A 24,892-nucleotide genomic window follows, 5' to 3' on the forward strand; every position below is an offset into this window, starting at 1 on the left:
CAAAAGTGAAAGAAACTTTTATTTGAACCAGGTTTTTTCTGAACCAGGCACTTCTTCGGATTATTCTTAGAGGCACTTGGGGCTACAAAATCGGAGCGAAGCGGCAAGCAGAAAAGCACGCTCTTCCCTTTGCTACAGCCAGTTTTTGGGTGCTCAGCTCCTGCCAGAGGAGAGGTGTCTCCAGGCACTTCCAGGGAGGCCAACGAGGGTGGCCATCAGAAAGGGCTCCGTAGGGGCTTGAGCAGCGAGGAAAGCGATACAGGACCGACCCCAGCAGGATCTGGGGTCTGCACGGAAGACATCCCCCCTGCCCCAAGGGGTGACGGGGGCTCCTAGCAGACAGAGGGGAGGATGCTCTGCCTGCGGAGCAAGGGAAGGGCTAAGTGGGGTTGGGGAAGGGTTGATACTCCTGGTTGTGGTTGAAGAAGTTCGCCACAATGATGGTGCCACTAGCGATCAGGGCAATGATGAGGATGACGAGGAAGATGTTGAGCAGCAGGGCGGTGATGTTCAGGTACTTGGCGGTGGAGCCGTAGCTAAGCGCCCCGCTGTAGTCACCAAGAACTTTGCGGTCCCTGGACTGGGGGGAGGCAGAGGGGAGAGTCAGTGGGGTTGGGGGGAGCCAGTGGAGGGGGACACCCCGGGGGGGCTCCAGGCTGCAGCCGGGTGGTGCTGGAGGGGCCGTGGAAGCCCGAGCTGCCACGCTGGGCTGAGCTCCCCCCGTAACACCGGGAGTACCCTGGGCTGCCAAGTGCCCCAAACCCCTGCCTGCTCCAGAGCTTCCAGCCAGGGCTCTGTGGGGCCATGGACTGGGGGCTTGGTGGGGTCCATTGGGCACCCTTGGGTTTGGGGCTCCGGGAGGTCCATGGTGCTACCTGGGGTTGGGGGCTCTGGGGGTCCATGGGGCTCCTGGCTTTGGGGCTCCGTGGGGTGCTTTGGGCACCCCAGGGTTGGGGCTCTCTGGGGTCCCTGGGTCTCCCTGGGGTTGGAGGCTCTGTGGGCTCCACGGGGGCTCTCTGGGGTCCATGGGGCACCCTGGGGTGGGGGCTCTCTGGGGTCCATGGAGCACCCCAGGGTTGGAGGCTGTGTGGGCTCCACGGGGGCCCTCTGGGGTCCATGGGGCACCCCAGGGTGGGGACTCTCTGGTGTCCGTGGAGCATCCCAGGGCTGGGGCTCTCTGGGGTCCCCGGGTCTCCCTGGGGTTGGAGGCTCTGTGGGCTCCACGGGGGCTCTCTGGGGTCCCCGGGGCTGCCCTCCCCCCCTCCCCCCCCCCCGCGCAGGCTCCCCCCGCCGCCCCCGGGGCCCCCCCCACCTTCACGGAGAAGACGAGCGCCATGAAGCCCAGGCAGCAGACGTTGGCGTACAGCGCCGTGCACAGGGACCAGGCCAGGTGGTCGCGGGGAGGGGGCACCGGCGGCGGCTCCACCGACACCACGGTGCTCCGCGACAGCCCCTCCATGTCCAGCCCCTCCGCCAGCGGCTCGTAGGGCGGCAGCGTCGGCCCCAGCGGACGGGACCGCTCCATCGCAGCGGGCTCGGGGCTGCGGCGGGCGGGGGGGCGGCGCTGGGGGTGGTGGCCACCCGGCGGTGGTTTCGTTTCCCCGAGCGGAGGATGGGGCGGATCGGGGCCGCCCCGTCCGGGCATCCCTTGCCGGGGAGGAGAAGCCCCCCGCCCTCCCCTGCGGGAAATCCCCCGCCTGTCCCCTTCTTTCCCCGCTTCTTTCTTTGTCCCGTTCTTTCCGTGCCCGCTTCTTTGCCCCCTTCTTTTTTCTTTGCTCCCTTCTTTGCCCCCTTTCCCCCTTCTTTCTTCGCCCCCTTCTTTCCTTGTCCCTTTCTCTGTCCCCTTCTTTGTGTTGTGTCGTCCCCGCCCCCCCGGGGTGGCCGTCTGGGGTCAACCGTGAGCGTTTCGGGGTGCTTGGTGAAGACACCCTAGATAAGGTCCCCTCCACCTGGCACTGGGAGCGCCCCTTCCCTCCCCGCTGTCGGCACTTTCAATTTTCGGGGCGTGCAAGCAGTCAAGGCTGACGGGACACGACTGTGCAGCCCATAGTTTCTTGCTCCATGGAGGAGAAAGATTTTTGGCAGAAGAAGCCCTGGCCGGGACTATTGTCCCTTTGGCATGGCGCAGATCACCGCTCCTTTCATTTTTGGGGGGTGGTATCTTCCCAGAAACCTCATCAAGGCAGGGCCGAGCACATTGCTGGCACGGGGAGGAGGTGGGATGTCGTGCGAAGGGCTCGGGCTTGCGACTGCTCGTGAAATCCCCAAAATACCGCTGCTGGGGGGAGAGCAGCTTCGGGCAGCTCTGGCACGGGCTGCGGCTGGCTGCGAGCTCGTCCCCTCCGGCTCCGTCCCCTCTAAGGCAGCCCCTGAGGAGGTCCAAGCAGCCAGGAACAAACCCCGCTCTTGCAGAGCCCAGCTCTGACTCCAAACCCCACAAACACGGGGCGAGGCCAGAAGGTGCCACTTGTTGGGGACATCGTTTGGGACCCGTGAAAAGCCCCGTGCCGGCTCCCTGCGGTCCGCAAGGGCACCGTCCCCCTTGGAAAATTCCTGTCCCTATTACACCAACCGGTCCTTACGGTACGACGGTGTATTAACTTTGTTAATACATTCTAATTCACATTATACACTGTAATATAAGGAGGTAGTAAAATTTTACTGGCAGTTCTGGGATTGTTTGTGCTTAAATAAAACAAACTGAAGGACAGCCCGGCCCTGGAAAGAAGAACTTTTGGGAAATTTAGAGCTGTCCACGAACGACAAAGGATACCCTGGGTCAACCAAGGTAACGCCAGCATCCTCAACCCCTCTGACACGTCTTTGAAACCCTCCCGGCATCGTCCGGCACCAGAGATCAGTAACTCAAGCTTAAGACTGACTCCAGGGACGCCTGGATCAATAGACACGCAGCAAGAACACTGCGGAACGAGGAGCTGCTTTGCAAAGTTTGACTGTGATTCGAAATCGGTAGCGCGGGTGCTGGCCGTTAGTCCAGTCGCCTTGTACCTGAACGACTGAAGGATGTAAGAACCCCGCGTAAAGGCACGTTCCAGGTGCCCCAACGGGGCTGGGACACCGCACGCGCGTGAATATTCGCTCTTGTAGTTCTGTACTTGTGTCCCAGAGTCTGTCTTCGGTTGGCACAAGCCAGTCACGAATTTTTTTGGGATGTCCCACCGTGTTCCCAAACCTCCCTGGCCCCCAGAGTGCCGCTGGTGGGGTGGGACGAAGCTGAACTTCGGTCCCCTGGCCAAAATGCAAACAGCCGTGCCCTGACCCGCGGCCTCCCGCTCCCTGTGCTGGGGAGCTGCAAAAAACCGGGGGAATTAAACAGCTTAATTCCTCCGGACGCGCATCTTCAGCATCTGTTGGGAGAGCCTTTGCAGAGATCCCCTTCATCCCGGCCTCCTCCTCCTCCTCCTCCTCCTCCTGGGCAGCCCTGCAAGCCCCCGGCCGCCCCAGCCCGCCGCAGGGCTCAGCGCCGGTTTGCTTCCTAACGAGCACCGAGCTTCCTGTTTGTCTAAATGGGGCTTAATTATGAGCTAATTAAGCTTCCGCATCCGTAAGGGAGCCGAGCCCAGGGAAACGCAAACCAGAGCACTGGTGCCCTCTAGTTTTCCCAGCTGTGAATGGCTTTTTTTTCTCTAAAAACGGATTTCTCACGTGTTTTCGTGCCAGCCCCGAGCTGCAGCAAGGAGGAGCTGCTGCCTCAACCTGTGGAGTGAGGAAAAAAAAAAAAAATTAAAAAAACCCCAAACCTGATGTTTTCGCCACCGCACTACGGAGGGAGAAACCAGCCGGCGCAGCGGTGAAGTGAGTTGTGGCCGTTCTCAGCCTGGCAGAGCACAGTGGCCCGGGCGGCGCGGAGCCCTGCCAAGCAGCTCCTTCAAGGCGGTGCAGTCCGTAACCCTCTGGCGGCATAATTAAATCTTATTGTTAATTACTGCTAGGCTTTGCACAGGGCAAGCTACAGCCTTCACGCTTCCAGATGGCCCCGCCGGCAGTGGCTGCCTCACAGCCAAGGGGATCCCTGCACCCACCGAGGGGGATCCTGGGGATCCCTGAACCCATGGGGTCCCTGCACCCAGCAAGTGGGGGATCCCTGCACCCAGCGAGGGGGGATCCTGGGGATCCCTGCACCCATCCCCATGGGGTCCCTGCACCCAATGAGGGGGATCCCAGGGATTCTGGCTGCCATGGGATCCCTGCACCCAGCAAGTGGGGATCAGGAGGATCCCTGCACCCATCCCCATGAGATCCCTGCACACAACGAGGGGGGATCCTGGGGATCCCTGCACCCATCCCCACGGGGTCCCTGCACCCAGCGAGGGGGATCCCTGCACCCATGGGGTCCCTGCACCCAACGAGGGGGATCAGGGGGATCCCTGCACACAACGAGGGGGGATCCTGGGGATCCCTGCACCCATCCCCACGGGGTCCCTGCACCCAGCGAGGGGGATCCCAGAGATGCCTGCACCCAGGAGGGTGCACGCCAGGGATCCCCACGCCCGTCCCCCCGGGGTCCCGGCACCCACCGAGGGGGCTGCCTTTCCCCCCGCAGACCGGGCCGGGCCCCGCAGCCCCCTGCCGCGGGCGTGGGAACGTACCATCCCCGCCGCGGGGGGGGGAGGGCTCAGGGGGAGGCGCCGCCGAGGCCCGCGTCACCCGTCCCGCCGGCCCCGCCACGCTCCGCCGCACGGACACCCCGTTCTCTCCCACCCCGCCGCCCCTCCCGGCGCGCAGGGACAGGGACGGGGACGGGAACCGGGGACGCGGCCACCCCCAGCCCCCCCCCCGGCGCCCCGCATGGCCTAGCCCGCGGCGCCTCGCGGGGATGCCGGCCCGTTGGCGTGGAGACGCGCGGCGCCTCCGCGGGCTCCTCCCTCGCGGGGCGCCCATTGGCCGTGGGCCCGCGCTGGGCGTCCCGCGATTGGCGGACGGCGCCGTCGCTCGGGCTGAGAGGGGCGTGGCGGCGGCGGCGCCGGGGCGGGGCCGGGCCGCAGCTCCCCCAGCCCCGCTCATTCATTCCCCCACCCGCGGGTGCCGGCGCGACGGGGCGGCGGCGATGCACCGGGCGGCCGGGGGTCACCGCGCCGAGTCCGCGCCGCCGCCCCGCTGCCCTCGCAGCCGGCCCGTAACGAGCGGGCTGGGCTAGGGCAGGGCTGGGGGGCCCGATGGGCCGGGGCTAGGCCGGCGGCGGGGGGCGATGCGGGCGGCAGGATGCCGCGGCTCCCGGTGAAGAAGCTCCGGAAGCAGCTGAAGCTGCTGCTGCTGCTGGTGCTGCTCACCTTCGCCGTCTGGTTCACCTACCTCCACATCAGCCTGGTGCGCCAGGGCCGCGCCCTGCGCCTCCCCTTCGCCTACGGCAGAGGTACCGGGGGGGGGGAGGTGGGTGACCCCCCCCTCCAACCGGGGGCAGCGCCGGAACCCCCCCATCCCCGTCCCCCCTCGGTGCGAGGCCTCGGTGGGGTTTGGGGTCCCGCCCCAAAGGTGATGGGTGCCCCCCCGTAGGGCTTCCAGAGCATCCCCCCCCCCGGCTCCGCTGCCCCCCAGCCCCCGCAGGGGCTGAGCCCCCCCGCCCCAGGGGCGCCTTTTTGTCCTGCATCGCCCAGGCGGGGCTGGGGAGAGCGGGACCCCACCGCGGGCACCTCGGCATCGCGCCCCAGCGTTACGCCTTCAGGGACCGGGGGACACCCGGGGGCGAGACCCCCCCCCAAACCGCTCGGGGGTTTTACGTTCCCCCCCCTCGGGCGGCTCTGTCCTCATTTTTCCGCCCGCTGCTTTGGCTGCGCTGACAAAGAAGGCCATTTATAGCTTCTCGTCGCTGCCTGGAAGGGGCAAACCCAACCCTCCCATCCCTTCCCGACACTTCTCAGCTTCTCCATCAGGAGAACATCCTTCCTCCTCCGGCCCGGGGCTGGCTCCCGGGGACGTGACCCGGGATGCTCCGGAGGGGCAGGTGCTGGCGCTTGCCCTACGGTTCGGCTTTGTGGTTCATCGCTCCCGGCTTTACCCTCGCAGAGCTCGTTGGGCTGCTCGGGTGGCATAAAACTACACGAAATATCGGCGGGTGAAACTTGAGCTGTAACGTTTCTGGTTGGGCTGAACTTGCCTAGCGGTTTTTGTCCTAAAAATATTAGAAAGAAACGAGAGCTAGTGCTTATTTAGGCAAGAAATGGCTTTCCTGAGCAGGCCAGAGCAGTTCTGGAGGCCGGTGAAGCCTCTCGGCTGGCAAACCCAAAGTTTCTGACCGTAGCAGCAGCATGATCCTGCAAATTTTTGGGCCTTACGGTGAAATCGGGGAAATCGGGATAACGCTAATAAGAGAAGCAGGAAATGAGGCTGCTTGTGCATCGCCTCAAAGGAGGGGTTGTGGGGAGGCTGCGCCGCTGGTTTGCTTTCCTCCGCTGCAGGGTTGTGCTTAATGGAAAAGCCACGAGTTACAGAAGTCGAACCGTGAGCAGCTGCCCCGTATCTCCGCGATTATCCTGGTGTTAAGGAGGGCCAAATCCTCCCTCTCTTGGGACTGGCGGCCTGGGGCAGGGGGAAGATGGCGTGGGATCGCTGCCTGGGGTCCCTCCGGGTGTCGGGATGCAGTGGCGCGAGGGTGGGACGAGGTTTTCCTCCGCGGCTTCATCCGGGGAGGATGCACAGAGCGATGCCTGCGTGCCGGCGCCTTCCCTGGGTGTGTTTTTGGGTGCCGAACCCAATGGGTGCCTATTCTTGCTCTCCCCCACCTCCTCCCTAGGTGCCCTGCGTCCCTGCCCGCGCCTCGGGGGGGGCTCCGAGGGGGCCGTAGCAGCGAGGAGATGCACGGCCCTGCTCTGGCGTGCAGCAGGGAAACCCTGCGGCTGCGGTGCAGCTGAACGGCTGCGAGCCGGGGGGAGATGGGCGCACGGCTTTGGGGGAGCAGGGGGTGCGCAGGAGGTGGGGGAAGAGATGGGATCGCGGCGTGGGAGGTGCCGGGCAAGGGCTGCGCTCCGGCAGCGTTTTCTGCTGGTCCGGCGAGGGGGTTTGGATTCGCCCCGTGCCACGGGGAGCAAGGGCATCGTCTCTGGCTGGGGTGCGGCGAGGTGGGTGCTTCTCCAGGGGCAGCCAGACCTGGGCTGTGCCCCTCTCCGCTGTCCGGGACCAGACTCCAGGGAGATGCTGCTCCTTGCACTGGGATTTTCCAACTGGTGCCTAAGTCCTGGGTGAACGTGCGGCAAAGCCGGAGTTTAGGTCCCGCAGAGCCTTTTTGGAAGCGTGGTGATGGAGAGGGGTCGGGTGGAGGCTGGGGAAAGGATTCCGTCACACATAGATGGACCCTCGTCCTGCTGCTGCAACCAGAGTGGGAGAGCCAGGGACCTGTTTCAGTTGGGGGAAAAAAAAAAAAGAAATAAAAAATTATATCTGAGGGGGGGGAAATCCAAGAAAAAGCTTGGTGTGAGAGTTGGGGGGAAGAGGGAAGGGTTTGGGGCTGAGCCGTGGGGAGAGCTGAGAGGCAGAGCTGTGCTGGAGGAGGGCTCCGGGGCAGCCCAGAGATGTTTTCCCCCTTCCTCGCGTCGAGGCCGCCTTCGCCCCGTGCTCGCTTCCTGTGGCTGCGGGAGTCCCGCTGCGGTGGGGATGGGGCTTGCCCTTCTCCACCTCCAGCTTTCGCAGGAGATGTCCCCGTAGCCGGTGGCGGAGCAGAGCTGTCGGTGTGCAGTGCGTTCCTGATGGAAAGCAGCCGGTACCCGACATTCCCCGTATTCCCCGGGGCTTAGCGGGTGTCCCTGGGCTGGGGCGAGCAAGCGGGGGGGGGGGGGGGTGATTACTGTGCCCTCCCGGCTCGCGTGTCTCCATTCTCCTCCCCGACCCGTGGGATCTGCGGGGAGCTCTGGTGTGTCCTGGCCCCAGATCCCTCAGGGGTGGGGGGATACCCGTCCCCGGAGGGGGAGAGGTGGCTGGGGAGCATGCAGGGCTCTTCAGCGTCACCGCAAGGGTCTGTGCACCAAAAGGGGTCCGGGTGTTGGAGATGACGCTTGGGGTTTTTTTTTTTTGGCCACCGTGAGCCAGAACCTGTCTGCCTGCTGCTGAGGATGCTGCCCGGCTTGCGTCAGCTGGCAGAGGAGGTATGAAAAAAGGGTTAATTACTCATTAAATGGAGTGTCACCCAGCAGAGGTACTTTCTGGAGACTGAAGGTGCAGGGCACGAGGCTTTTTGGTAGCTTGGGGCGGTGTAAGGTGGGGAGGAGCGGCGGTGGGGTCTGCACGTGTCGGGGAGCGCAGCGAAGGCGTGGGGGGATTATCTGGGGGGTACCCATGTCCCCTTGGCCCAGCCGGTGGTCACACGTGGAGCTGGAGCATCCGGGGCCTTGGCTGGGAACCGTGCTGGTGCTACATCCCTGATAAAATAACTCCCGTTTTCTTATCTTCTACAAGTAGATAATTACCCTTCTCTGCCTAATTGAACACACAGATTCCTCATCTGAAATAATGAGGCCATTACTGTGTTCTCCCGGCTGGAAACGGCTCCGAGTCAATGGGGTGGAAATGCTGGCGTGCCAGGTGGAAAGGGAAAAAAAGAAGAAAAAAAGAAAGAAGGGGGAAAAAATGACAGTAAAAATCTAAACCAGCTCTTAGCAGGGGCGCGGGGCTGGCCCTGCTCCCCCGGCAGCCGGCTCGCAGTGCTTTAGCACATGCCAGGAGCCAGATTTTGGGATGGTTTTGCAACTGGGGGAGCACAGGGTGTGTGCTGGGGGATGCTAAAGCCAATTCACGGCTAAAGCGGGGCCCCTCCGGGAAGGAAAACCCAGCCGGGCTTCCCAACGGCCACGGGACGCGGCGCTGCCCGGGTCCGGATGCGCCCGTCCTCGTCTGGTCTGTCTGGAAGAAGAGCGGCTGGTGCGCGGGGGACGCCCCTCTGCCGTGGTCCAGAGGGTGCTCGGAGCCGGAGGCAGGGACGGGTCGGATGCTCTTTGTTGGGCTCAGCCCGCCGCAGAGCCTTGTCCTGCCTGTCCCTCCCCGGGGACCCGTCCCTGGGGTCTGGCGTGCAGGGGGAGGGTTTGGGATGGGGCGCAGCAGCGTTCCCCCGAACCGCAGGGGATAACGCATCTCTCTTGGACAGAGCGGTCGCGACGTATCCTTTGGATTTTTAATTGGGAGGCTGAAACGCTGCAAACCGCGGCGGGCTTTATTCCTTTTGTCAGGAATGCCGGGAGCAGGCAGGGAAGAGGATGAGAAGGAGCCCTTTGAAGAGGAAGGGCAGCAGGATTCACGAGGAGGCTGGGTGCTGCTTTTCTTGCTCTTGGCGTCGCCCCACGCTCCTCTCCCTGCTAGAAAAAACCCTTTTCCCCGGACGGACACCCCCTCGGCGCGGGGTCCCGGTGCAGGGGAAAGCTGGTCCCATCCCGCGTGCCGAAAAGGGAGGTTTGGAGCCGGGGGGTGGGCTGGTTTTGGTGTCACCGGGACGGTTTGTCCGGGCTGTGGCCCCGTTTGCCCTGGGCTCCTTGCCCTGCTCCTCCGAGGTGCCCCGCTGCCCTGAATCGGCTCTTTGTCACCGTGCCGGCCCTGCCGAGAGCCAGCCGGATGGAGAAGGAGGCGGACGGATGGACGGCCGGCCGGACAAGCGAGCCCTGTCCTTTGGGTGGGGGGGGAGGTGGGGGCAGCCGTGAGCGTCTCGGGGCTTTTTGGCAGGTGACGGGGGAGAAGTATGGGGAAAAAACTGGTGTGTGCCTGTTCTGGGTTGTTCGAAGGCAAAAACTTGGCTGTTCAAAGGCACGACTGGCTCTGAACGCCCCACGGCAGCACCTCTCCCCAGCCTGGCTGCGACCCCGTCCCCTGGGCAGCCGGGGGGTCCCCCAAAAAGTCCCTTGAAGCCAGGGGAGGTGGGGAATGGCAGGGCTTGACAGTGAAGCAAACCCAACTGCGTTACGCCGGGGTAATTTGTCCTTAGCTCTGCCCTCCTGCTGCTGGTGGGGGGGCTAAGGGCTGGCTGCGACGCACCCGGACGGGGGACGGGGCAGGGTGCCTGGGCCTTATCCTGTCTCTGCTCTGGCTGTCTGCCCCTGGCAGGGATGCTTCTTCTGGGCCGTGCCCTCCCGGGAGCTGTGTGCTCCCTCCCCAGGGGAGGGATGTTGTGGGCACGCTTGTCGCTCCGGTCCCTGCGGGACCCCCAGACCCGGGGCGGAGGGGATGGGTTTGGTGTGTCCGTGTGGGACGGGTCAGCGGGTCCCGCTGGACCTCGGGAAGGGCAGAAGAGAGCAAGGCGCCGTCCCGTCATCGTTCCTCAGCCATGGAGGCTCTTCCAAGACCTTGCAGCTTAAGTCCTTTTAAAAACATTAAAAAAAAAGACATAAAACAACCTGATAAAAGGTACTCTCCATCGCCTTTAATGTGGGCATTTGCTGTCGCTTCATTTCCTGCACTGTTTTCCTCCTCTCGGTGCTGCTTTTGAAGTCTCCTTTCACTGCAGAGCTGTTGGTGCTCTGCAGTGAGCCGGGGTTACCGGTCGCCTCCTCTGTGTTTGGAGAAAGGCGGATCCGTACGGAAGGGGCCTCCGGAAAGCCGGGCCGGCCAAGCGCTGGGGCGGCGGGTCCGTCAGCCACACGGCATTTCTCCGCCAGCCTTGCTGTGCCGTGATGGAGTTGAGCAGCTTTTGGAGCGTCCCGGCGAGGACATCGAAGGGACCCGTAGCTCTGCTCATCCCACGCGGCATCCCGGGGATCCGGCATGGCTGGGATCTTTGCTCGCTGGCTCCCTGGCTGCGGGGCTGGGAGGGATGTGGGGAGGCCAGGGCGTCCCCAGCCGGGCTCTGGCCGCGGTCACAGTCACAGCCCCCTCCGTGCCGCCGGCTTTGGCACCGACGAGGCGACCGGGGGAGCGGGGCGGGCGAGGAGCAGGTGGGTCCTGGCGTGCCGGGACTGTTCGTGGCGGCGCGATGCGGAGGAGCCCCATCCCGCAGCCGGCTGGCTCGATGTCCTCGGAGCCCGTGACGGGGCCGGGCGCCGGCGGGTGCTGGGGTGGCCGTGGCTGTGCTGGGAGGTGCTGCCGGGTTACCCCTAAGGGCGTCTCGGTGGGTGACCTGTGTCTTGGCCGCTGCCATCGCGTGGGGCTTCCCCTGGCCCGGAGGTGACGGCTGCGGCGGGGACGTTGTCTTTTTATTAGGGAAACGCTCTGCTCCGAAGGCATAGCCGCTATACATCTGGCGGTGCTCAGGGAAACGCTCTCTGCGCCCCACGGTACGGGCTTTTCCCAAGCACCAGGAGCTCTTTCCGTTGGTGTTTGGGGAGCTTCGCCCTTCCCAGCACCACCTTGCATCTCCCACCATCCCGTCCCTGTGCCGTGCAGCGGCCGGACCTCTCGGAGCTGCTCTGCGGAGGGGACGAGCAGCCGCCCCGGGGTATCCGTGGCTGGTTGCCTTGGCAATGGCAGGACCGAGGGATTTCGGCTTGGCCGGGGCCGCAGAGGTGGGATGCACAGGAAGATTCTGGGGGGGGGAGGCTGAGTGGGAGCGGGTGGTCCCCGCAGAGGAGTAGAGCTCAGCCGAATTCACCGTCACATGAAAGCTGAGGAAAAGGTTAAAACCCCCCGGGGCTGGTGGAGATAAACCAGACGCTGGCTGGAACAGGTTGGAAAGCTGGCAGGAGAAACGGTGAACCCCAGGGGCTGCGCCGAGGTCGGAGGCTGAAATATTTTTAGGCTGAAATGAATTCTGCCCAATTCCCAGCACATCACAGGCTACGAGTAACCTCCCCTGGAGGCTGCGTCCCGGGAAGCGAAACCTTCGTGTCGAGGGCTGTGAGGGAGCGTCATCCCTGTTCCATGGGAAGGGTGCTCGCTGCGGCTGGAGCCGCTCCGGCTCGCGTTGGAGCTGGTGCAAAATGAGACGATGCTGGCAGGGGGGTGGAGGGCAACGGATGCACGGTGAGCCGGGGGACGTGGGGGAGAGCTGGGCGCTGCCCGCGCAGGAGGGGTTCGGGACCCCGAGCTGAGCGTGGAAATGTCGGGGCTGCCTCTCCTGGTGGGTGTCTGTCAGTCTGAGAGGTCTCGTGGCAGCTCCGTCGCCAGCCCCGAGCGATTCGGCATCGATTTCCGTTGTGCCGGCTGAGCGGGATGTCACGGAGTGGGTAAACAGCACGAAACAAATTGGTTTGGGGGGAGGGGGCAGGAAAAAAGCCCCCTCGCTCCTCTGGTTCCCTCGGCAAGGCGTCTGTGCCTTGCGGTGGTGACCCAGGGACCGAAACGAAACCCTTTTCTCAGCCAGCGGCAGGTAAAAGTGCCATTGACGCCGTCCGGGGACTGGTCCTGCGCCGCTGCCTGCATCCCCGTGATGGTCGCGAGCCCCGTTCTCCCTGACCCCGTCAACGTCACCTGCTGTCCCCTGGCTGTCACCCGGCCCGTGGGAGCCCCCGCCGCCTGGGTTTGCCCCCGGGTGCCGTGGAGCGGGCAGCACAGCAGGCAGCACGGCGTTTTTTTTTTTCCTGGCGGGCAGCGCCGTGTTTTTGCGGTGGTGGAAGGGGGTTTGCAATATTGACTCCTTGCTGTCTTAATTATAATTGCTTAACAGCTCGTTAGGAGGACCGGTGGAGGGATGCTCGCGCTTCTCTCCTCTGGTGGCTGGCTCGGAGGCTGTGTCTGTGCTGGAGAGCACTGGGCTATTTATTAAACCGGTGGGTTTAATAACAGCGCCGATGCTGCCACCTTCACTGCAGCTGTGTCTGGGTTTAAATGTCACCTCGCTTCGCGTCGCCGCTCCTTCTGCTCCCCCCGAGTCCCGCCACGGCAGGGTGCCCGAGGGACGGGCTCGGTTTTCTGCCCCGCAGCAGCATCCTGGGAGGATGTGCCGGGGTGTGGAGCGGTCCTGCGTGGGCAGAGGGATGGCACCGTTCACGCGGCAGGGGAAAACGGGAGCGTTGGCAGCAGTCTGGGGTGCGGGGATGGGCACCGGCGCCCTGGGGAGGGCACTTCTCCTTTCCGCTGGCTCCTGCGGAGCTGGGCACCCCCGGGCACCGCTCTGCCGCCGGTCCTGACGTGGTTTGGGACTCATTTGTTACTGGCCGTGGAGCTCCTGTGCCTGTGTGAAGGTGGGAGAGATCGGCCCGAATTCCCCGGGTGTAAACCCGGTTTAACCCCGTCCCTTCCGCAGCTGCGGATCTGGTGTCTCTCCTCGCTGGTAAGGAGCTGTGGGGCAGAGCCCCGCTCCCCGAGCTGCCCCCTTCCTCGCCCTGGGAAGGCGGTGGAGTTGGGCTGCCCTCCTTTTCCGTTCCCCGAGCCCCGATGCTCCTCCCTGAGCGGCTCACCCGTTTCTTCGTGGAAGCCTTGCAGTGTTTCCTAGCTGTGCAGACAGGGCGGCCGGGCTGGGAGCTGGAGAAGCTTTGTCCCTCTCCCGTCCCTCTGGATTTGGAGAGCTCAAAAGCGTCCCGCAGAAGTTCAGAGAGCAGCAGCAGCTGCCAGGACGTGCGCAGACCTCGCTTGGGTGGTGGATCTCAAAAGATGTCAGCTCAGCCTTGGCGTACTCAGCATGCCCGAGACCCGGTCCTCAGCATCCTGACCTTCACGGTGTTGTCCCGGCGTTTCCAGCACGTTCCTGAGCAGCGCTTCCTCGTGGCAGGGAGATGCAGGGCGTCCATCCCATCCCAGCGCCTCCCTGGCCTTTCCTCTTGTATTTGTGTCCTGCGAGGAAGGTGAGGAGTGGCGTGCGCCCGTGAGGGTCCCTTGGCAATCACCTGTGTTGGTCCCAAGGTCTCCTGCAGCAGCTGGCAGCGGGAATTAAGGGAATTAACCCAGGCCCTCGTGTTTTCCAGCCTCCAAAGGCTTTGTCTGAATTTTGAGCGTTGGAGCTGGCAGCTCTGGCATGCTCCTTCCCCAAGCCAAAAACGGGGAGCAGCCCTGCGTTGCTGGGAAGTGCAACGTGGGATGAAGTTATCCCTCAGGGTGGGCAGCCCGGGACCGGCACTTCTCCTGCATCTCACCCCATCACCCACCCCTGAGCTTGGGGGTGTGCTGGGGAGCAGCTCTGGGATGCTGGGGAGAGCGGCAAATCCCAGGCTCGCGGTTCTGTGGGTGGTGAAACCCAGCTCCAGCTCCGGTTTAGACCTCCGGGCTTGGTGTCGGTGGGGATGCTCCGAGCTCTGGCTCTCTTTGGGTTTCTCCTTACCTTTCCCCATCTCCTGTGCATGAGGGATGGTGCTGCTTCCCAGCTCCTCTTTGAACCAGGAGGCAGGGATCCAGGTTAAGATGCAGCTCTGAACACGCCGAGATGGTTTTGGCAACCCGCTGCAGCCCAGTCCACCGGCATTTCAGGGATGGACGGTGGCGAGGCGGCTCACAGCTGGGCTGGAGGCAGCTCCGGCTTGCTTTGGCATCTCCCGTCCAGCGCGGATTTTGCTGCAGGAATGGGAAGGCAGGAGAGCAGATGGTCACCCCCAGGGGATGTTCCTTGGAGCACCGAGCTAAATCCATCCATCTCCTTTTCCATCGCTCCGGTCACGGTTTGCTCGTCGGGGTGGCTGATGGGGAACAGAGGCTCCCGCGTGCAGCAGCACGGAGGCTTCCTGGCAGGCGCGGGGGTCTCCTCCCACGGCCGGGCTGCCCTCGCCCGCCGTGTCCCACCGAGGGGGCGGCTGGCCGAGACGTCAGACCCTTGCAGGAGACGCGGGGCCTGGGAAACCAAACCACAGCTCCCGGGAGGCCCCACGCAGAACTTCCTAATTGCAGCTTAAATGCTTTTTTTTTTTTTTTTAGCACAATATTTTGGGGGGTTGAGCTCAGCTACGACATTTTGCTGGAATATCGTCATTTTTCCAGTCCTCTCCAGTCCCAGCCAGCTTGCCTGCATCCTTACCGGGGCTTTGCAGGGGCTGGGAGCTTTGCAGACAGCCAGGCTTGGACGGGGGGGTGCAGGGCAGGCAGGGGACAGGCACGGGGGGGCTGAGGGGACAGGGAGCCCCGCAGCGGGCTGTACTACAGCAGGACATGGCTCCTGGCGATGGAGAAATTGCTCCACACATCCGCTCTGGAGCATCAGCTTGCTGGGAGAGGGGTTGGAAATAATACAGGGACGGTGCCCTGAATCCCGCCCAGCCGATGTGCTTGGGAACTCGGGCCGGGGTGCGTGGTTCCTCCTCTCGCTGGCTGAACCCAGGCGCTTGCTGCCCGTTGGGGTCTGTTTTGGGGGGGAAAAAGAGAGAGAAGAGTCCCGAGGGTCTGCAGCTGCTGCCGGAGGCTTCTCCCAAAGGAAGAAGTCTTGGCCCTGGCGCCGGAGGGGCTCAGCATCGTTCACCAGGACGCTCAGCCTGGAGCAGAGCAGGATCGGACTCTGCCTGTGCAGCTGCCTCAGATGGGAGGATGCTGAGAGGTCCTGGGCGGTGCTGCCTCCTCCTCCTCCTCCTCCTCCCGTGCTGTGCCTGCTGCCGAGCCGATGCTCTTCATCCTTGTCTGCTGCTCAGGGGGCTCCATCCTCGCGTGGGCACGTCTGGGACGGGGAGTGGAGCCGTGGCCGTAGCAGAGCGCACCGAGGTGTTCCCCAACCGCCGTCCCATCCCAGCGGTTTCTGGTGGTTCCGTCCGTTCCGTACGCGGTTGCCCGATGGTGGGACCAACATCCCACCCGACGTCTCCCTGTGGGACCCTTCCCGTTCAGCAGCCGGAGCTTGCCGGGGCCGAGCCTCCAGCTGGAGGGCAGGAGCCGGGGATTTCGGGAATCCCAGCCCTGATCCTTTTGCGGATGCTCCTGTGGGCTCCCCGGTCCGTGCCGAGGGTTTATCCCTGGGGGAACCGCTCTGCGTACGCGGTGGGAGAGCGGAGCAGCCTCGCAGCAAGTGACTGCGGAGCGGAGGCTCGTGGGAAGCAGCTGGGAGAGGCGGGAGGAAGCGTAAGCCAGGGGCATCTCTAGCCACGTCGGAGGGTTTGGAAAGGGACCAGAAAGCTGCAGGAGGAATCCCGGCTCCGAAACCCGAGCGAAGAAAGGGGCTGTGTTCGGGGTGAGCGAGCTGCGTGCCGTCAGCCGAGCAGGAGGGGAAGACGAGGGAGGTGGGAGGCAGGGGTTTGCTGCGTGAAAGGCCCTCTGTGCTTCCCGGCGGAGGGGGGAGGCAGCACGGGGGGGATTTATATGACCGTGATAACGGGGAGACTCGTCTCCCCTGGGGAGGCATCGCCCAGGTCTCTGCGCCGTGCGACGGGGGTGGTGCTTGGTCCCTCGCGCCCGTGGTCTCATCCTGAGGACTGCTCCTGGCTCCGGCTCGTCGGCCGGAAGCTGGCGTGACTCAGAGCTGGTTCGTGCGATGGCGTGCGCATCTCCTGCCCCCTCCTTGCGCTGCTCTGAAACCATTGGCTTCGCTCCTGTGCTCGCCGGGGGAAGAGCTCTTAACGCACCCCTGCCGAGCGGCCCCCCGGGTAACGCCAGCCCCTGAGCGAGCGGGTCCCTTGCTCGTCCCCCAGACCTTCCCCCATCCCCAGCGGCTCTTTCTGGTCCTTGCAAAGAGAAAGAGGCAGGCTGGCAGGATGAATCGGTGTGGCGGTGCTGGCTGTGCGTCCGGGGGGGGATGCTGGGGGAGCATCTGGGCACGGGTGGTCCCGGAGGGCGCTGGGAGGATGCGGAGGAGGAAACCGAGCTGGGGGGAAACCAAAACACTGCTCCCTCCCGGCGCTGCTTGCTCCCTCCTCCTCCTCCTCTTGCAGCCCCTGACCCGTTCCCCTCTTGCAGGGTGAGGTTCGGACCAAAGGTCTCGAGTGTTTTGGGGGCAGCAAAGTGATGCTGGTTGGTACAAGGTGCTGGCCTTTGCCTTTCCCTCCCCTTACCAGGGGGGCATTTGTTTCCCGTTCCCTCAGAGGCTGATCAGCATTTGGGTGTTTGGCCAAGGCTGCCCTTGACTTCCCCATCCAATGTTTAAATTGCAGGGGAATAAACATCGGCGCAGAAGCCTGGAAGCCTTTTTCAGGGGCTTTGCTGGCGCTTTCGCTCCTCCCGGGACGTGGGCGTCCGTGGCGGGGGGTGTCCATCCTGGGGACAGGACTTGCAGCGTGGCACCCCCAGCCCGCATCGTAAACGGGTGCTGAGCCCGCAGATCCCGTGGGAGACAGGTTCATCTCCTCTGAGGCCGGGAGGGATACCCTGCGCGGGTACCGCAGAGCGGCCGCTGCATCCCAGCCCTCGGCGGGTCCCTCGGGAGCTGGGATTAACCCGCAGATCAGCGCGGGGGCAATAACGCTGTCCCCAGCTCTCCGTGCCGGAGCAGCGACATCCGCGGCCTCGGCGCAGCGAGGATCGGCTTTATTCCCGCCGCCTGCGCTGGCAGGAGCGTCCCTCGGAGCGGTGGGGGGTTCTGGAGAGCGGAGGAGACAAAGGGAGAGTGCTGGCTCCGGTCCCTGCCGTGCTCCCCATCACCCGCTGCGGGAGGAGCGGGGTGGGGGTGAAGATGGGCGAGGGGAGGGGGGCGGCTGGGGGGAGGCGGGGAGCTGCCAGGGGCTGAAGAATGGCTGAGAGCAGAAGAAGGGGCTTTAGAGCTTAATTTCCTGTCCCCGCGGTGGGGATGGGATTTGTGCTGCCATCTCCAAGGAGACGCCGGCTGCGCGGCCGCTGGAATACTAATGGCGCGGGAGGCGGGGGGCTCCGGGGGCACCCCACGCCCCTCCTCGGCCGGGCTGCGGGGCCCAGAGCCCCCCTGCAGCTCCCACCATGGCAGCCACTGAGGCTGTTTCGCTTTGGGGGGGTAGGAGCCCCCCAAGACTTGCTGCTGGGGGGACAGAGGGTGTGGAGGGACGGGGGGTGCGTCTTGCCGTCCCCTTGGGAGGGTGTTGGTGACCCCCTTGCCGCGATGCCCGTGGCGCCGGTGCTTGCGATGTCGGGGGCTCCCCGTTATTGCCGTGTGGTTTGAAACGCGGATGCCAGAAGCGACGGTCGAACCGCGGCAGCGGAGGGGCTGCCGTGTCGCCTCCCTCCATCCGACCCTGGGTTTGGGGCGCCTGTCCGGAAAATTTGGAGACGCCCGTCTGCTGTGGCAGAGAAAGGGGATGTGCCCCCCACAATCACTAATACATTTTCCAAGTCTGCGCCATCAGTTTGGGGGAAGCCGGTTGTTTTGATGCTGGGAAGCCAGGGCGGTTTAAAATAACCCCCCCCCCTTTGCAGCCCGAGGAAGATGGGTGTGAGCTGCAGGGGGGAGCCCGTACGTTGGGAATAATTAATGCGGCACACGGTAACGAAGTCGTCTGTGCCGGGGCTGTTAGCGAGGTCTTTGTGATGGGGCCTCTGGCGTGGTGTTAGGGGGTGGGAAGGTGGGTTTGGGGAGAATATTTCTGGGGGGGGCTTGGAGCCGGCGTGCTCCGGGCAGAGCCGTGGGATGCTGCGGGAGAGCCGGGACCCGAGGGGCAGGGGAGCAGGGACGCGTCCCCGGCGATGGGCGAGGAGTGAGATCCCGCGGGAACTTATCCCGGCCATCTCTTACGTCAAGGGCCGTGAGCTGGGCTGCGGGGGGTGTAATTAAACCTGATGCTGATGAGCTGCTGCAAGCTGCTTAGTACAAATGTAATGAGGGGAACCGCAGCCAGAGCCCCCCGCTGTCGTCCCCCCCCCCAATCCCTCCCCGCTGGGAGCAGCAGCGATGGCAGCACCTGCCCTTCCCCGTGCCAGGGCAAGGGGGTGTCCCCAAGAGAGGAGCGGTGTTGGGATGGGAGGAGGTGGGAGGTGGCTGAGGTCTCACTCCTTCTTCTGCTCCCCTGGCAGATGGCGAGAGGCTGGGGGAGGTGACCGATCCCGGCAGGCGGCCGGTGGCAGCCCAGGCTTTGGCACAGCGGAGGAAAGCCGAGGACTCCAGCGAGAGCCGCGAGGAGGAGCTGATGGTAATCGGAAAGCCGGAGCGCGGTCGGGTGGGAAGGGACCTGCGGAGGTCACCGGTCCAAGTCCAATACCCGACACGCGGCCGGCTACAGCGGGGTGCCCCAGGCCTTGTCCGGCTGAGGAGGTTCAAGGGTGGGGAGGGCACAACCCCTCTGGTTCTGCTCAGCAACCCTCGTGGTGGATAAAAAAATCCCTAATACCCTATTGAAACTTTCAGTGGTGCACCGTGTGCCTCTTGCCCTGTCGCTGTGCTCCTCTGAGAGGGGTGCAGCACCATCTTCGCTGCACCTCCCTCTTGCAGAGCTGTCAACGGCAATAAAGTCCTGCTTTGCTGGGCAAAGCCACCATCTCCTGGGTCCTCTGCTCCATCTTGCTAACCTCCCTCGTCTGTCTTGGACTGGAGAGCCCAAAACAGACCCCGCACGCCCCAGGTATCCAGGGTCTCCGAGCAGACACTGGAGAGAGGATCACTCCTTGCTGTCAGCCCAGGGGGCACTTGGCGGCGTAGCCACGAGGACACCCTGCTGTGCCCTGCTCAGCTTGTCACCCAGCCCTCGTGCAACACCCCGCGGTCCCCTGCCAAGCTGCTGTCACCGAGAGGCTGCGGAGCAGGGCGGGATGGTGGAAGAGGAAGCTACGTGGTGTCCCCTGCCCCGGCCCGACAGCAGGTCACCACCAGACCGCTGCAAGCGCCCGTGACAGCGAGTTGCCGTCGGGGTGGGCACTGCCTGGGCTTTCCCCAAGCCGCGGTACTTTGAGCACGGGCGAGTGTTTTGTGTCTGGAGGGAAGGGAAAGCGTCGTCCCCGTGCCCGGATCCCTCTCGGTGCCCATCTCTTGATGCCTAGCCCTGCCGCGGGGCATCGCCGGCTCTGCGGTTAAAAGCCCAGCCCACCTTCAGCAAATAGCCCACCCCCCGTTTCCAGCTGCGGGGAGCTGGGTGTGAATAGTCCCCTCTGTGGGGCAGCCGGGGGGAAAAGCTCCCTCCAGTTTGAAAGCAAACAGCCCGGCTCGAAAGGACTCCACAAACCAGAGCGAAAAAATGCTGCTTCAAAAAAAGGAGATGGAAAACTTTCCTCCAGGCGTGCTCCAAACCGCGGATCTCGCTGTCGGCACAGCCGGTTGTTTATCTCTGGGGCAGGGCAGGGATGCTGGTGGCTCGTCCTCGCCAGCCGTCTCACCCCAGGGATGGATATCGGTCCCTCTCCGTAGAGGGATGGAGAGGTTTTCCCAGGCGCCGGGGGTGGAGAGCTGCGTGTGGGTAAGGAGAGCCTGCTTCAGGCGAGGCAGTAATTCGGCGGCGAGAAATACGGATGGGGAAGAGGCTGATTGTGCCTGGCTGGCTGGAGGGGGTGGGCGAGAAGGGGGCGACCCCTGCTCTGATCTCTCCCAGCTCCTCGTAAATAAGGGACAGACGGACAAAGGAGGAGAGTGAGGTGCCCGGAGAAAGCACGGGCTGGCGCTGGGCGAGGACGGAGGGGACGGCGGGAATTGCATCTCGGCTTTCCCCGGGAGAGGGTGAATCCTTCCACCAAGCGTGGTGCAATTACGCCGCCTCCCTAATAACGTCTTCTAAGGGCACCGCTCCCCTCCTCTGGGATGTTAATGAGTTCATTTAGGCAAAGTTTGCTAATTATTTCCTTGGCGCTGTGTGTCCTAGCAGGCTGTGCTTCGTCGGTGCTGTGATCCTCACCTGGGCACGGAGCTGGGCTCTGCTCTCGGAGAGGGTCGGCTCCGCTCTTCGGGGGTGGCACGGTCCCTCCTGGCCTGGCTGAGGCCACGATGGCTGTGAGTCCTCCTGGGACAGGTGGCAGGGACGTCCATGTGCCCCCCGGTCCCGTCCCCGGAGAGGACTGGTGCTGAGTGCGGGCGTCACCAGCGTGCCGATGGGCTGTGGCACTAGCCGGGTGCCCGCGTGACAGGCGCAGCTTCCCGTCGCCCCGAGCAAGGGACGGGGTGGCGGGTCAGCGGTCGCTTTGGAGAGGGTTGGTGGCTCTTCCTTCCCCACGTGCTAGCTCGTCCCTCCTCCGCCTGCGCTGCCTGGGGTGTGATGGCAGAGGGCTGGGAAGAGGAGGATGCTCCGGGCAGGCTCCAGAGGCGCCCCGCTGTTCCTTGCCACCCCTCACCTTTTCGGCGAGCCGGGGGCAGGTGAATGCTCACCTGATCCCTCTAAATTAGAAGACGCGAGCGATCGGCTTAACCTAATCCCCTTTAAAGGAAGAGGGGGAGTGGAGCAGCGTCCTGCTTCCTCTGCCCGGGAGTGGATGTAGAGATTGCTTCTGCTCTTTTGGAGACGGAGCCCAAAATACTCCGTCTCCAGTAACCCCTCAGACCAGGCAGCTATTTTGGATGAACAGAAAACTCACTGTTTGGGAGAAGCGTCTCTCCTTGGCAGAGGAAGGGAAATGAGTTTAGCTGGAACATTTTGAAACTCTGCTCCCCGCGACACCTGGCCAATATTTTTCTGCCTCCTCCTGCCCCTGCTTTCCTTTGCCGTTGGCCTGGAAAGCTTTTGCCTTGGTTTGGCAACGCTTGACATCCAAAATGAGATGTTTAGATCTGGGGAGACCTCCTGCCAGCACGGCCGGGCTGGCCCCGATCCCCCCATCTCTCATCTCTTCCCTCCTGCTTCCTCGGCAGAGCGACGGGCAGGACTTGGACGGCTGGTTTTCCAGAGGCCAACGGTCCGACCGAGCCACCGCGCACCCCAAGCTCAACCTGACCAAGCAGGCTTTGCCCTGGAACGAGCAGGTGGGTGGGCAGGGAGCGGCAGAGGGGAGGAGGAGGAGGAGGAGGTCCAGGTCCAGGTCCAGCCAGCCCCTCACCGGGGAGCCCACAGCCCGGGCCTCCCCGGCGTGCCAGGCTCCAAGGCCATCTCCAGCCGTCCTCCCCCCTCATCGCCCAGCCCGGCCCGGGGGCTCTGCCTGGCCGACGTGGTGCCCACGGGGACGAGCGTTGTCTCCTGGGGGTTGGTGTCGTGACCCTGGGGCTGGCAGAGGGATGGGAGCTCAGCCCTTCCTCAGAGTCCCTGCAGAAGAGCTGAGGCCAGGCAGGTGACCTCCCCAGGGCTCGGCGGCCGCGTTTCAGCCTGCCCTAACGCTGTCCTCGGGAGGCGAGGGGGGACGTGAGGAGGACACCCCGCTCATCTCCCTCTCGTTCCGCAGTACAAAGGGAAGGCAAACTTGCATGTCTTCGAAGACTGGTGCGGAGGGGCCGTGAGGCACCTGAGGAAGAACCTCCATTTTCCGCTCTTTCCCCACGTGAGTCCCAGGCCCGATGGCGGTCGGTCGGAGGGAGGGTGCACTCGTCCCTCACTGGGTGCTGCTGGATCTCCACTGGCTGTGGGCTTGGTCCTCAAGACTTTTGCTTGCCGGCTTTTTGGTTTGGTTCAGGGCAGGTAATTCCCAGCAGAACGGGGATGGCGGGAGAGGTGGGTGGTGATGGGACCTCCACGTCCCCTAAACGCCAGGGGCACGGGACCCCGGGATAACAAGGAGGAGGTGGGCTGGGTGATGTTGGTGCAAGGCATGAGCCTGGGCACGAACTGGCCGCGCTTTCATGTCCCTGTCCCTCCTCCCCAGACCCGCACCACGGTGAAGAAGCTGGCTGTGTCGCCCAAGTGGAAGAACTACGGGATGAGGATTTTTGGCTACATCCACCCCTTCAAGGATGGTGAGTGATGGAGCTTGGCCTCTTCTCCCCTGCAGCAACGTGGAGAAGCTGCCTCCTTCCCCCTTCGTGGGCCACACAAGGACAGAAGGGCTCTTGGAGACAGTCCCCAACCCCCGGCTCCCAGGCAGGAGGGTCCTTCTGGAGCAAAGACCCTTTTCCCTGCTTGCTTTGCACGGAGGCGAAGCCCCAAACCCATCCAGGACAGAGCCACGACGTGGGGCCAGGGGTGGCCCCGTCACCTATGTCCCTCCATCCCTGTTTCCCATCTCACAAGACACCAGGGCTGCTGTATCCCTCTGTGGTGACCTTCTCCTTTGCTCTCCGCAGGGGATTTCCAGTTTTCCGTGGCATCGGATGACAATTCGGAGTTCTGGCTCAGCTCCGACGAGAGTCCATCCAACTCCCGGCTGACTGCGTTCGTGGGCAAGGTACGCGCCGTCGTCCTCGACCCTCTGCCTTTCCCCGCACCAGGGATGCTCGAGCTCCCACCGAGAGCGTCTCCTCTCTGGGGGTGCCTTGCTCCTCGCTCCCAACACGCTGATAACCATCCCGAGCGCCTTCTGGGGATCCCCAGCACTCGGTTAACCACCTTTCAAACCCGCGGGCGCTCTTCAGCCGCCGCGCGTTCTCCCTCTGCTGCAGCAGCTCTGGAAGGGCGTGCGCGGGGTCCGTGCGTGACTTTGCCGGAGGCGGCTCTCCTGCTTCTTCACCCCCCTGGGAGCTGCCGGGCTATTTCAGCCTGGTCCCATCTCTGCCCCGGCCAGGCCTGGTTTGGTTTCTCAAGGACCATCTGCCCCTTGGCCCTGTCCTAGTTGTAGCTACCAAAGACCAGCGTATGTCCCAGAATAGGAGATTTAATATTTGCTCCTGCATTTTCTTGGCGTTTACTCCTATAACCGGGAACCCTGTGGTCTGTCATCGCACCCACGCGTTTGGGGAATCTTGGTGGTGTTGGCTGGGGATGAGTTCCTGTGGCAGGAGTGCCACCAGCTGGGGACAAGCGGGCCCTGGGCTGGAGCTCCTGGGCTGTCCTCCTGCCTGAAGAGCCGATCTGCAGCATGGCCTAGTGCCCGATGGAGGTGGAGCAGAGATTCTCGCTGCCTGGTGGGTTTGGGCCGTGGTGTCCCCGGTGCTCTCACACGGCTCCTTCTTCCTTCTCCCAGCTGGGCACCGAGTGGACGGCGCCGGGAGAGTTCACCAAATTCAGCTCGCAAGTCTCCAAGCCTCTACGGTAAGCGTGTCCTTGCTCCTGCCATCCATCCCGGGTGGATAGAGTTGGGGAGACGGAGCTGCTGGCTCCATGCTGACTCTGAACGGTTCCTCCTCCCTGGGAGGAGACCCCGGCCATGGTCTCTTCCCGAAGGGCCCGTGGGGTCTGGGCTGGACAGGAGCTCCACCAGCTGTGCCCCCAGGTCCATGGCTTGAGGGTCTTGGGGGCTGCAGCCACCTCTGCAGATGATAAGATGGGGACGGGGGCTCCCTCCGATCTCATGAAGCTTCTCAGCAGTGGGATGGGGAGCAGATACCCACATCACGCTCCCTGTCTCCTTGCCCCAGGAAGGTTTAGCCACACACGAGCAAGACAGAGAGGGTTTCCTGAGGTGGCCCCTCTGGCCGGGGAGCTCCCAGCGCCCTGGCCGCGGTGGCCGTGGTGGCAGTCAGCTCAGCAATCGTTTCTGACCAGCTGCTTCCCGTCTCGCGCAGCCTCATGTCCTCCAGGCGCTACTACTTCGAGCTGCTCCACAAACAAGATGACCGAGGTTCAGACCACGTGGAAGTCGGCGTGAGTAACTGCCCCCATGCCATGCTCCTTTCAGGGCTCCTCCTGTCAAGAGCCGGCTCTGGGGCTTTTCCCTTTGTCCTGGAGCCAAGCCGCGATTTCCCCTCTCCCACGGCTGCCGGTGGCTCCGTCCGCAGAGGGGTCGAGTCAGCGTTGCTCCGACGGAGCTGGGGCTCGTCTCCCCGGGCTATTCCCACGCAGGACCCCTGCCACGGGCTGCTTTTCTGCGTGCTCACCCGATCCTTTGGTGCCGATGGCCTTTTGGGAGCCAGGACCCTGCCGTCCCTCACTTGTGCTCCCGCCTTGCCGACGCGCTCCCGTAAGGGATGCCAATGGAGCAGCCCCTCCGCTCCGGGCCCCCGCGGTGCTGTGACACCCAGCTCCGCGTGGCCGGTCCCATCCCTTGTCCTTTCTCCTTCTGCAGAAGGGCTGGCAGAGGGGGGGAAGGCGCCCGGTGGGCTTCTCCTTGGAGGAGCCCATTGCCGTGGGCAAGGAGAGCCCAGACCGTGTAAGCCCAGAGCAGGCGGGTCCCAGGACCCCACCCGCGAGCGGCAGCCCACCTTGCTGGCTTGGGCCCCGGGTCAGTGGTGGGAGAGATGGCCCAGGTGGTGGAGCGGGTCCCTGTTGTCTTCCCCCCTCAG

General features: G+C 63.9%; 2 protein-coding genes across 2 annotated transcripts in view; one reads left to right on the plus strand and one right to left on the minus strand.

Annotated features, from left to right (window-relative positions):
- LOC129207456 (dispanin subfamily A member 2b-like) lies at positions 1 to 1,576 on the minus strand. The gene is made up of 2 exons (XM_054828417.1): positions 1,313 to 1,576; positions 1 to 580 (listed from the first exon to the last, which is right to left on the minus strand). Exons 1-2 carry the CDS (start codon positions 1,523 to 1,525, stop codon positions 380 to 382), a joined length of 414 nt encoding a protein of 137 aa, XP_054684392.1. The 5' UTR covers positions 1,526 to 1,576; the 3' UTR covers positions 1 to 379.
- Positions 1,577 to 5,030: 3,454 nt separating this feature from the next.
- B4GALNT4 (beta-1,4-N-acetyl-galactosaminyltransferase 4) overlaps positions 5,031 to 24,892 on the plus strand; it is a 28,851-nt gene continuing 8,989 nt past the window's right edge. The window contains exons 1-8 of the mRNA XM_054828404.1: positions 5,031 to 5,374; positions 18,688 to 18,803; positions 21,440 to 21,550; positions 21,964 to 22,059; positions 22,381 to 22,471; positions 22,799 to 22,899; positions 23,635 to 23,702; positions 24,176 to 24,254. Coding sequence (XP_054684379.1) covers positions 5,224 to 5,374; positions 18,688 to 18,803; positions 21,440 to 21,550; positions 21,964 to 22,059; positions 22,381 to 22,471; positions 22,799 to 22,899; positions 23,635 to 23,702; positions 24,176 to 24,254 — 813 coding nt within the window. The 5' untranslated portion in view covers positions 5,031 to 5,223. The remainder of the gene's footprint in view (positions 5,375 to 18,687; positions 18,804 to 21,439; positions 21,551 to 21,963; positions 22,060 to 22,380; positions 22,472 to 22,798; positions 22,900 to 23,634; positions 23,703 to 24,175; positions 24,255 to 24,892) is intronic.

The sequence above is a fragment of the Grus americana genome, chromosome 5 (genome assembly GCF_028858705.1).
Source record: "Grus americana isolate bGruAme1 chromosome 5, bGruAme1.mat, whole genome shotgun sequence".
Lineage (NCBI taxonomy): Eukaryota > Metazoa > Chordata > Aves > Gruiformes > Gruidae > Grus > Grus americana.

Coding starts and splice junctions, on each gene's coding strand:
- LOC129207456 (XM_054828417.1), bottom strand. CDS start 1,525: ATGGAGCGGTCCCGTCCGCTGGGGCCGACGCTGCCGCCCTACGAGCCG. Junction 581..1,312: donor CGCTCGTCTTCTCCGTGAAG/GTGGGGGGGGCC, acceptor GCCTCCCCCCAG/TCCAGGGACCGCAAAGTTCT.